Source organism: Microcebus murinus, chromosome 21 (assembly GCF_040939455.1).
Source record: "Microcebus murinus isolate Inina chromosome 21, M.murinus_Inina_mat1.0, whole genome shotgun sequence".
NCBI classification, from domain to species: Eukaryota; Metazoa; Chordata; class Mammalia; order Primates; family Cheirogaleidae; genus Microcebus; species Microcebus murinus.
Window position 1 is genome coordinate 25,284,516 of NC_134124.1, and position 12,738 is coordinate 25,297,253.

General features: G+C 35.6%; 1 protein-coding gene across 3 annotated transcripts in view; it reads right to left on the reverse strand.

Moving 5' to 3' along the window:
• GABRB2 (gamma-aminobutyric acid type A receptor subunit beta2) overlaps positions 1-12,738 on the reverse strand; it is a 242,058-nt gene that overhangs the window by 41,162 nt on the left and 188,158 nt on the right. For all 3 annotated transcript variants that reach the window (XM_020283723.2, XM_012740678.3, XM_020283724.2), the window contains exons 7-9: positions 8,674-8,811; positions 6,799-6,951; positions 3,227-3,471 (exon numbers count right to left, since the gene is read on the reverse strand). In XM_020283723.2, the coding sequence (XP_020139312.1) occupies positions 3,227-3,471; positions 6,799-6,951; positions 8,674-8,811 (536 nt within the window). The remainder of the gene's footprint in view (positions 1-3,226; positions 3,472-6,798; positions 6,952-8,673; positions 8,812-12,738) is intronic.

Sequence of the window (12,738 nt, forward strand, 5' to 3'; positions counted from 1 at the left end):
AATTGTGGGAATCTAGAATGTTAGCTGGCCACTTTGTTTTGTTTTAATCTAGTCAAAATGGCTTGTAGGTATTCTGTCCTAAGAAATAATTGATAAAATTTGACATAGTTGGTTTGCCATAGATTTTTACAGCTGAAACTCATTTTTGATTTCCTTGATTTGACTTTAAAACTTCTTACATACAATATTCCTCTCTAAATAACACTCTCCTTTAAGGGTACAATTGCATCCTACATGCTAACAGAGCACGTAAAAGATACAAGGAAGCATCACCAGTCTGGAGATGATAAATTTTATTTTAAAAAACTAATAATGACTAATATTTTAATATTTAATTAATATTTACCAGTTACTGAGTGTTTACCATGTACTGAGAACTATGTTGCCCTCTTTACACATTATCACTATAACCTTCATAAGAACCTTACTAGAGAGGAATTAACCTCATTTTATATATGAGGAAACTGAAGGGTCAGAGAGGCTGATTATTTTTTTTTTATGTTCATTGTCACACAACTATTAAATGAGAGGGTAAAATCGAAAAACACATTATCACTATTATCTTCATAATAACCTTACAAGAGAGGAATTAACCTCATTTTACAGATGAGGAAAGGGTCTCTCTGAAGGGTCAGAGAGGCTGATTTTTTTTTTTTTTATGTTTGTTGTCGTACAACTATTAAATGGAAGGGTAAATATTGAATTTGACTGACTCCAAAATATTTGTTCAGAGCCACTGTGCTAAATCATAACTCCTGATGTCTTGATCCTTACACATGCTGGTCAAAGAAAATGGAGATACCAATTTTGTTAAAGAGTATTCAGAACAGGACAAGCATATTATTTTGGGAGGCTTCAATTTCTTGTGCTTGAAACCATAGAGCTAGATTTGGGCTGGATGACTCTTTGTTATAGGCAGGCTATCCTGTGCACCACAGAATGGTTGGCAGCATCCCGGGCTTCTACACACTAGATACGTAATCAGAACGCAATGTAGATCTATCTCCTTTAACCTTTTATGCTGGGTTTTAACCACCAAAAATGTCTTCAGACCTTGCCAAAAATCCTCTGGGAGACAAAATTGTCCTGTTTTGAGAACTACTGCACTAGAAAATCTCTAGGTATTTTTTTTTTATCTCTCACTTGATTTGTGGATCTACCTGTAGCCAAGAGGATGGACTTTCACCACTAGGGAGTACCTGCCTAGTGAACCTTTCTCTACCTCCATCTCAGTACAATGCAATTTAAAACCATCTGAAGCGCTCCAGGCTCAGTTTGTATAAAATTTCCACTCCTCAGTCCTTAAATTTATCATTTAAATGCAAATTGGTAAAAAAAAAAAAAGAGTAGATGAAAGTGAAAAGAGATCAGATGTTATCTTATCTTATTAAGTCAGCCTTACATTATGCAATTGATTTAGACTCATTTCAAACTGCAGTACTATGAGATAGTATTGTTTATTTATTAATTCCCTTTTCTTTACTAAGACTACCATATCAAGAAAATTAGAAAAGGCACTCTTTCATTTGACAGCCTGAAAGAGCCATATGGAAGGTTGGAATCTATTGACAGATTGCAGTAAGTGAAATATTCAGCATGGGAAAGAAATTGACAATTTCTTAGATCCATGGTTCTTTGGCTTTCAAGGGCCATATTTAAAATTTGCATCATTGTGAATATCATCTTTGAGAAAGAATTGCCTTTGATTAGAGAATAGTCCAAAACCAACTATCAGACCTATGGATATGTGGAAAACATCACTGAGTTAGAAGCTTCTATAAGGTTTGTTTCAAATAAAAACCAATGGTAGAGATTATTTATGGTGTGCTATCCTCAGAATTAACTTGAAATTAGAAATGTTAAAATGCCAATGAAATAACCAATTATCATTATGGTTAATAATTCCAGATGGTTTAAAAATATCACTGTTTTCCAAGTGCCATCACTATTGACCACAGGGTGTCCCAAAAGTTTGCCATAGGCAGGGAAAATGGGAAATTATAGCCAAATATACTTTTACTTATAAAATATTCATTACAAAATTATAGTTTCCTATGTAATTTCACACTATATTTACTGAATCCATCACACTACACACTACTGTATAAACATGATTTAGGGGAAATATTAAAACCAGACTTTATTTTCTTTGCCTATTTCTAAGAGCCTAAATTTGAACTATGGGGAAATAGACACATATTTTCTATTAGTGCAGAGAGTTCTGTAACAGGCAGCCAGGTGAAGTTAATCGTGAGAGTAAAGAGGGATAACTCTACCGGGACTGCCATTGAATGCCTCAAAGTGGTGATTCTCAAACTTGGCTGCAAATCAGAGTAACCTGGGGAACTTTTAAAAATTATGATGCTCAGTCATACTCTAAGACAATCAAATCAGAATTTCTGGGAAAGGGGACCAGGCTTAACTATTTTTAATTCTTTGGAGGTCATTCCACTGGGAACCCAAGGTTGAAAACAACTGACTTAAGGAAAAAACTGAGTTTAAAACCGTGTGGGAATTCTTTGATTATGCCCTACTTAAGCAAGATGGTGGCCTGGTATAGTCCAGTACTGCAATGATAAGTGGTATATGTGCACAGCATTAAGTGTCACTTAAGGGGAAAGTTATTTCTCTTTTTTGCCCTACACTTCTCTCTGTCTGATTACTTCAAGTAGAAAGTCTCGGTTTGTTGCTGATGGGTCTGTAATATCTCTCTGTACTTGCTTATCTCCCTTTTAAAGTCAAGCAGAATGCAGATTTCATATCCAGAGCCAGTCTCTATCATAACCAAGAATTTAATAGCATGGTATTTATTTATTTATATTTAAGGTTATTAAGGTTATTGTCTAGCAAGTAATACTGACTGGACCTATATGAAGTTTACTTTTTAAATCATTTTAAATAAAATGAGTAAATTTAAAGAAATATAAAGTGCATAACAGTAGATGTTATACTCATATGTGAAAAAAAATTATAAAAGTGGTTCTCAGAAAGATAACTGAAGTTTGGGCAACCCTACTATGAGCAGAAAGGACATCCAAATCTTGCATCTTGAGTTTGGGCCCTAATTGTGCCTCCATCACTAATTATCTGTGTGATTTGGGGAAACTGAACCATTCCCTTCCCCAAGGCCTTGGTTTCCTTATTTGCTAAACAAGGCCATTGACCTATATTGCTAGCATTCTTCTATGAGCTTAAAAAGCAAGGAGAGCTTGCCATCCAAATTTACCTTGTTGACATCCAGGCGCATCTTCTCGTTGTTGGCACTAGCAGCCTTCTCAGCTGCCTTCTTTTGGCGCTGGGGGCCCCTTCCAAAGAAGATATAGTTGACCAAAGCATATTCCAGAAGGGCCATGAAAACGAAGACAAAGCACCCCATCAGGTACATGTCAATGGCCTTCACATACGGGATTTTAGGAAGAGTTTCCCGGAGGTGGGTATTGATCGTGGTCATTGTCAGGACAGTTGTGATTCCTGAAAAAAAAAAAAAAATGAGAGTGTTAAAGTAATAACGTTGCTATCTTCTTTCTTCTCTCATAATAGCTGGAAAGGTTAACTGTACTCATTTACTCATTCGTATAGGCTATAATATATTTATGGGACATTTATTATATACCAGCCCTATCACAGGCTAAGAAGATAGGCATACATTAACTTAGAGCAAATATTGATCACTTTGGAACATTTCCTTTAACTATATCTTTATATTTATAGTTATATATCCAGAGTAGGGCTAGAAATTGAATTAAATGCTATGACAGACACGTGTTTAAGGTGAGAGTTGAGAATATTAATATATGGAAGACCCTAGTTCAGCTCCGTGATGTTTCAGGGAAAAGATCGGGAATTGGAAACTTTTGAGGTGAATCCTGAAGAATGAGAGTTATTCAGGCAACCAGGGACAGAGTGGTCAAAAGTTTTGGTAGACCTAAGGGCACTGGTGGTGGAAAGAGCTTTTTATACAAAGGTTGGCTCTGGGGGACAGTACACAGCCCATTAAAAGGATCTTAGGAAAACCACTGTACTGTGGGTACATTACACAACATGATGGGAAGAATCATGAGAAAAGTGGATGTTAAATAAGGGCTTCATAATAGGGAGCCACATACACACAGCCTAAGGGGAAGTTTGAACTAAAAATTGAAAGCAATGTGGAGCACTGGCCAGCTTCAAGCAGGGAGGCATGTGGACAAACTGTATTTAGGACAATCACTCGGGCAGCAGTGTGGAGGATGGGGGAGAAGCACGTAAGGCAGGAATAACAGTGAAGAGATTTTCAGAATACTCCAAATAAATGATAAAGAGTAAGTGAATTATTATAAAACAATAGCAATGGTGCCAAAAGCAATGGCTACACGAGACAGATGATAGAAATGAAGGACTATAAATATTTGGAAATCGGATGGAGAAGCAGGAGTCATAGTCCTCCTGTTTCCCGATTGGATAATTAGGCATACAATGCCCAGATAAATAACACAGAAGTATTTCAAGATTCTTCATGGGAAATGCCATACTTGGTCAGGCTACAATTGTTCATCCAGTTGAGTGGGGGTACCTCTGAGAGTGGGGAGTAGTTGAAGGTAACAGCACAGTGAGCCCAGAGTCCTGAGTATGATAAAGTTCAGCTTGGTACTAAAATAATGATGTGAAAATAGACAAAGTTCAGGGGTCAAGATCCCACAGATGGAAAGTTGTAGAGTTGTCTCTGAACTGGAATCTTTCTTAACCAGGAACTTATACCCTTAAACACTATCCACACCACTTCCTGAAAGTTAAACCTCATTTCTATGATTTTTTTAGGAGACATAGTTATCTGATTTAATTTTCTCCCCTGATAATATTGTAATTTTAATTTCATTTTTATACATCCTCATAAAACAACTACAGAAAAAATAAATGTGAACATTTGATTCTGAGCATGCCCAGAAAAGCCTTGGCCTTGCTTTAGATATAAGTGTCTTATATTTTTTATGTCTTCTTTATAGTAATCATTTTGAAACATTTTCCAGTTTCATTTTTTTCTTCATCAGTTCAACCACAGATTATCCTGTACCATGAGTATATAGTAAATCTGTCAATGCTGATTTCACTTCTTACCGAAATCTCATCTTAAAGTATTTCTGAACCTAATAATACATTGCTCACATAAAAAAGACATTTTAAAAATTTCTTTTAAAAAGTCAATAAATTAATTATTGTTCTTCTAATAGATAGAAAATAGACAACAGATTTTAACTTTGGAAAAATAGGATATTTCCAAATTTTAGTGATTCCTTCATTCAGAAAATATTTACTAAGCACCACTCCCCTATGCAAGACACCAGATTATAAAACCAGGTATGGACCTTTCCCCACTGGATCTTTCAGTGCTGTGGGAGAAAAGGATACCACATAACTAAATAAATATAAATTATGACTATGGTTGGTCTACACATGGGAGTTCTATGGTATTGTAAGAGTATATATCACAGGGACTTTATTCTGTCTGGAAGGTCATTCCTTCTTTCTTCCACCCTTGAGTCACCATAATTTAATATTAGCACAGCAGTCCAAGCGATCTCTTTAAAACCGAAATCAAATCATGTCACTTCTCTGCTCAATGGCTCTCTACTTCACTCAGAATAAAAGCGAAGCCTTTACCATAGCTGAAGAACCCCTTTGTGGTCTTTTGGTCCTCTTTTCCCAATATTATCCTCACTACTTCCCCTGAACTCACTCTGCGCTGCCCTCCCACTGACAATGCTGGGCTTGTTCCTGCCCTAGGGTCTTTGTAGTAGCCAGGAATATTATCACCCAGATATCTACACGGCTCTTCATCTTTAAGTCTTTGTTCTCAGGACAACCTCTGAGTGAGATCTGCCCTGATTATTCTAAGCGTCACCCTTGGCATATCCAAGCCCCCTTCCCTTATTTATTTCCCTATATAGATTTGCCACATTATAGAATTTGCATGGTTATTATATTTATTGTCTATCTTCTGCTAGATATGACTTTTTGGAGAGGACTGCTGCATCTCCACTGCTTAGCTTGGTTAGCTCATATTATGTGTTCCACAAATATTTGTTGAATGAACCAATGACTGTTCTAAGAAAGTAATGATTGAATTGAGGTCTCATGGTATAGAATTTAAAGACTCAACACTTTAAAGAAAATGGAACACAAAATAATAAAGATGTGTGAAAGGCCCTATATTTGTTTCATCTGGAGTTAAAATATTCATGAAATATAGTTTGTCCTCCTCCTCTGGTGTTAGAAAAAGAATCAGGCATAAGATGAGTAATGCTGTGGATGATTTCCCAACTTTTCACTTTGCTGTCTCCTGTCTCAGCCATGCTACTCCAATATGTTAATACCACTTTAGAATTATTCCTGCTTATCCATTCACTAAACAAATCTCCTTGTCTCTTTCTCGGGGATGGGGGGGGGTGAATGAAAGGGAAAAAAACAAAACAAAATGAAAGGGCACTTTTCTAAGGTAAAGAAGCAAAGTTACAAATTTAGCAATTATGCAAGCAGTACTACATGAAATATGTTTCAATAAAAATATCAAACTGATGCAACTAATTTCATTATCAACAGCTATACAGTTAACTAATTCTGACACGGAAGAGTTTTAATTTGTGTTTAACTGATTTAATGCTGAAGCAGATCATCCAAAGTCTCATGGCTATACTCTTGTAACGTGCAAGGTTCAGTCTCATGGCGCATCATAAATTTCAGGATAAAGGAAGCACGTGCATGCACGTACATTCAAGCACACACACAGACTCAAACTCCACGAGCAGTTGGAAAACAGCCTACCTAATGCCACTCTTGCAGCTGAGGCATCGTAATTAATCCAGAAGGAGACCCAGGAGAGGATGGTAATCAGGATGGAAGGCATGTACGTTTGCAGGATAAAGTAGCCAATGTTTCTTTTAAGCTTAAAGCTGAGGGACAACCTGGGATAGGAACCTAGGAAGACAATTTTAGAACATCGTCATTATCAATCAACATTTATAGGACACCTTTCTCTAAAGGTACATAAACAGTATTCATATCATCCTTAAATTCAATTTCAGCTCTTGGTAAAGGACACTTTCTTCTGCAAAAGTAGTCTGTGAGCAGTGACTTTTTAATTAGAAGGAGTTACTGTGTGGAATGCATCTTGGACTCACCTGTAATTAAAAGAATTCCAGGTCTTCCCTGCTCAGCCTCATATACTGGATCAAAGACACTCATTCTCTGCAATTGTGATGACAAGATGATGTGGGGCAGTTCCTTTGTTCACACTCTCAATTATTTCTCAGTAAGTTCATCCTCTAAGTTTTGTCTTACACAAGAACAAGGCTGCATGTTTTGAGTAAAAGAAAGCTTGCCAAGCCACAGGATGCATTTTAAGTCTGTGATCCATGGCAGGGCTTCAAGAACTGCAAGTTTGTGTAGGTTTTTATGTGTTTTATGTGTATGCATTCTTTCCTTTTCTTAATAGCTTCATTGTTTCCATCAGAATTCTAAAGGGACCTCTGACCCATCAAAAGGTAGAGAATCACTTCTTCTGAGCAATATTTGTGGCAGGTACAACTAAAGAGCCAGAGACCTAAATCTAGGTCCTTTGATTGCAGCGATCTGTGGAATTACTCTTTAGACAAGATAAATAACACAGCACAGCCTTAAAATATAAAAAGTTCACATTGATAAATAGGGAGAAGACAGAAAGCCTTGACTAGTCTTCTTGGGCTAAGCCAAGTATCTTAATGTGAAAGTAAGAATATTTTATGGAGGAACATTTCCATAGAGTTTCATGGATTTAGAGGACCTTAAAGTTAGGAAAAAGTTTCTGTTGTTTGTTGTTATCTTATTTTTTAAGCTCTAGGAAACTTGGCATTTTTTACTAAGTCACACGGCCTCCTTGAAGTGGTTTACAGGGACACAAAGTATCCAAATCCTTGGTGAAAGGGTAATTACAGTATTAGTATTTCTGTGCCTGCAGGATTCATTTCAATAAGAAAAACATAAAGAAGGATATTACTGTGGGTTTGCTATTTTTCTCCCCTAAATGAGTGTCTAGCAAATAATTACTTTCTGAGGCTTTTCTATTTCAAAAAAATGTAAAATTGTGCTTATGAAATCCAGTGTGACGGTCTAAAATCTCAGTGCTGGACAGGTAAAGACGATGAAGGCATTAGGATACTCTTAACATCTGAAACAGCTTTTAGCCTCAACAGGAGGTAAAACTGTATAAAGAAATTGTTACCCTTTGAGGAAAATGTGAAATTTTCCTACTGTCTATAGAGAATTTCATTGTGGTTAGACTTGAATGAACTGCAACTTGGCTCTCCCCAGTATGTTTCAAAGGATTAAGATCAATGCTGTGGGAGGCATAAAGTTGGGGACACTTATGACTCAGGTCTTCATTTCTGTCTCTGTCCCTAAAATTAGTTCCTTCTGTGGCAAATGAGAGACGTAGAGATGACCCTCTCAGCTCTGCTGGTGGAGCCTTCTGGAAAATACTGGTATTGGTTCCAAATGGAGCAAAATGCTTGATGGGAAACTGAGGGTTTTCAGCAGATTTAAGACATCTAGAGTCACTGTCATGCCCTGGGCCACAGCTCTGATATAAGTGAGTTTTTTTTTTCTTTTTAACAAAATATGGATGAACATTCTTTTCCCTTAATCCTCCTCCCTGATACAAACCTGTGGAAAAAACGACCTTCTTGGTGATGAGTTTGTAATCTACGATAGAGAACTGTGGAAGCTCAATCTTTGTTACTCCTGTCACTGCGTTATCATCCCCACGCCAGTAAAACTCAATGTCGTCAGTTGTGTATCCATCTGTAAAAGCAAACACACACACACATACAAATACACAGAACAGAAAGAATATCTGTTTAGAATATGAACCATATAAATAATATAAAACTACAGCTAAGGCGTTTATGTGTTAGGAACCATACTAAGCATTTGATGTCTATTACCACATTTAATCCTCACAACAATCTCATTAGGGAAGTATAATTAGGCCCACGTGGGACAACGAAAGCTTAGAGAAATTAACAGCATGCATTCTCTTGCAACTGGGAAGTGGTACAGTTGGGTCTTAAACCCAGGTTTATCTGATTACAAATCTCATTTTATCAAACATTATCACATTACACATAATGTTATCACATAATCCTAGACTCTACTCTCATATAAAATAAGAGAAAAATCATTTAGATTATCAGTGTAGGGCTGAATTCTGTTAAACTCTCCCCCAATATAAAATATTTAAATTGCAATATGCAAGGGTTTTAAGTCAGAAGTGATTATGAAGAAATGAGTTATTTTTTATAATTCATATATATTATTTCAAAATTTGATGTTTTAACATATCTGTTTTCATAAAACCTTTCCAAAACAAAAGTCAAAACATTAACTCCAACAGTTTTGAGGGGTAGGTCTAAATTTATAGTATACATTATACATATACATTGCATTTAGGAAGCATGCTTCCATGCCTTCAACAATTATTTATCAAACACCTTCAATGCACAGTGATTGGGGATAGGATTTTGTATAATAAAGACATACTCTCTGTTATAATGATACTTTCAACCCACAGGGAAGAGTAGAATTTTACCAAATGAGCATGCATATAATCCTAACTAGTAAGTAAACATATAACTGCAATAAATAAGCACATATTAAATTATAAACAGCAATATGCAGGGAAGCATGCCATGAAATCCAGTGAATATTAACCATATTTTACAAATTCACCCTCAAAAATCCCTCAAATAAAAAGCATACATTGCCTTTGTATATACTACATATGAAGAGAGATTACATTTGTGTCTTCAAAGAACTCTTGCATCTGGATAGCTGAATTTTTACAAATCTAGGGGGTAATGGGCATTGCTCCTTCAATTTCAAAACCAACAAAATACATTAAAAAGACTGCTTAAGTCCTTTGCCTTTAAACATGTGACTAGTTAATGTGACAGGGATAGCTAGAATATCAATTTTTTTACTCTTAGCTCCAGATGATTTTCAATAAACCATCTCTCTTTCCTCCAAAGCAAGGGAATTCAGTATCTAAAAGAAGTGGAAACAAATTATTTTTTCAAAGAAGTAGGATACTCTAAATGTGAGAATCTATATCAACCATAGCATAGTTCAGGCCATGACTGAACTTTCTGAGAAATTTGTAGTTCTGCTTATTCATAAGAACATGCATCTTTATGTGATGCATGTGATGCAGAATCACATTGATTTTTTTAAAGAGTTATTGAGCATATGAACTTCTAATACAATCACTATAGGCTTTTAGATAACAGTTAATGATTTTTAAAAAGCTTGTTTATTTGCAAACACCATAAACTAGACCAGAATCAAAATCTCGGAGTTTTAACTGATTATTATACACCACCAACACTTTATTAGCATGATGTAATCTAGAGGCATTTGTTTTGCTAGAGTATCCTTGTTCACATAAAACTCTGATTTTAAAGTGAATTTCAGGCTCATAATCTTAAAGTACATTACTGGTATTAAGTAAATAGCACAATAAACAAATTCTAAGAAAACAGCTCCCTCTTCCCATTAATAGTCTCTACTCAATTAAAGACATGAGGTGACTATTCCAAAGGATAACTGCACTTTTTCCATGGTTTCTACTTTTCTAATATGGCCATGGAAACCCTGAGTCCAGGCCTCCATTTCAAATGCAATCTAATTTCTCATTGGTTCTTTGTACAGACCTCTCAGTTATGAAATAGTTCTGTCAATGACAATCCTACCTTTGGTTAAATCAGTTTAAAATGACAAAAGAAGAGCAATAGCTCCTAGAATCAAACTAAGTACTTGGAAATGCTTTGTACAATTGTAGCATATAAACATGAAAAAGGGTATCTATGAAACAGAAGGTGATCATTTCCCATGAAAGCACTCCTAACCAAGATTCTCCCTGGTTTTTCAGACATAATAATATACAGTTTATTATATAATAGAAACCGCCACTTATTGAGTCAGTCAATAGTATGTTCTAGGCACTGTGTTAGCCAGATACCACCCCTTTTATACAGAGAATTAAATCCTCAAAACCAGGGACACTGGGTTTCCTCATTTAATGTACCTAAGAAACCATTCGAGACTCTTATTTAGCTAGTCAGGGATTGGCTGGAGATCTGTTTTTTTGTGTTTTCTTTTTTTTGTTGTTTTTTTTACACAAGCATCCAGATAATTCTATGTAGGTGGCATTTAAAAACACTCAGAACCACTTGTCTAGTAAATGAAGATGATGATGATAGCAATTAAAATAACCACAGTCATTTATTGGGTGTTGCCTTTCAACTTCTATTAAGCACTTCACTTTCATTATCTCATTTAATCTTAGCAATCATTTTATAGGTGAGCAGCATTTATATACATTATTTTAATTATTGAGCACCTATACTGCAAGTTAGTGATTTTTACCTTCATTTCATGGTTGAGGAAACTCAGAGAGATTAAATAAGTTGCTAAAAATCACACATCCGGTAAGTGATTGAGTAGTGAATTAACATTTTATCTATGTGACTGACCCCTAAAATAGCATTTTTCCACTGCAGCCCCCTTTCTCCACTGCTAGGGAATATAAAACATGTACTATGTTCAAGAAACTAAATGTCCATCTTTGTACAACCAAATGCATCCATCTTCAAAAGAAGAGAATGAGAAAAAGGTCAACTCTCACTATTTCTCATAAAGGATTGTGTCTAAACTACTAGAAAGTATTTCTGGTCCTCCAGCTTCCTTTCCTCCTTACCTTCTTCAGTATTTACCTTCTTTTGCCATCACTATAAATCTTATAAAAGAAGCTATCTGTAGGCAGAGGAATGGGAATATCTATGGCATTTCAACAAGGTTGTATAGGAGATGCCTATTAGTTATCCAACACACAGAAACATAGTAAGAACTATCTAGTCAAAATGCCAGATATTTGACTATGTTTGCTAGGCAATAGTTGGTAGGGAATAGGCTTTCAGCAAATATTACTGAATTAATAAAATAATTATTTAATGCACATGTGAATTTGGGCTGGTGGTTGTTTATGCAAATGCTTTAGTCAGATGTGTACCCACTGTTAAGGTATACACTGTGCTTATACCTCTGTCTTTTGGTTCTAGCATGGTGCCTGGAACATAGCTGGCACTAATAAACATTTCGTGAGTGAGTAGGAAAACACACAGTAAGAGAGCTGTTAAGAATTGTCCAACAGTTCTTCAATATATACTTCTCCTCAAATATCATTTCTTCCTATTTTACCGTACCTCTGTTTGTACTTTATATTTTCCATCTGTAAATTTGGATAATAATAATAACAGTTGCTTCACAGAACTGTCATGCAGAAAATAAAAATTGTAAAACGCTTGAAACAGTACATGGTGGATAGTGACAACAAAATTAAACTGGTAGTTTTTAAAATAAAAATTATTAAAAATAAATGAAAAACGTATTTAGCTGCATACCATTTTGTTGACATTAAATGAACATACATAAGCCATTTGCACAATGAAATCTTAGCTGTTCAACCACACAGTCACACTTATAGAACCCTCCAAATGTTTGGAAATCGATGATAAAGCATTTGAAGGTTACTTTGATGGAAGGTTTTGGAATCTGACACAATGGAGCAGCATATTGTATATGCTTCTTGGTTACTACTAGTCTTAAAAAAACCCAATCTTCTTGACTTCATTTTGGGCTACCCAAGCACAGAATACTGCAAATGGAAAGCAA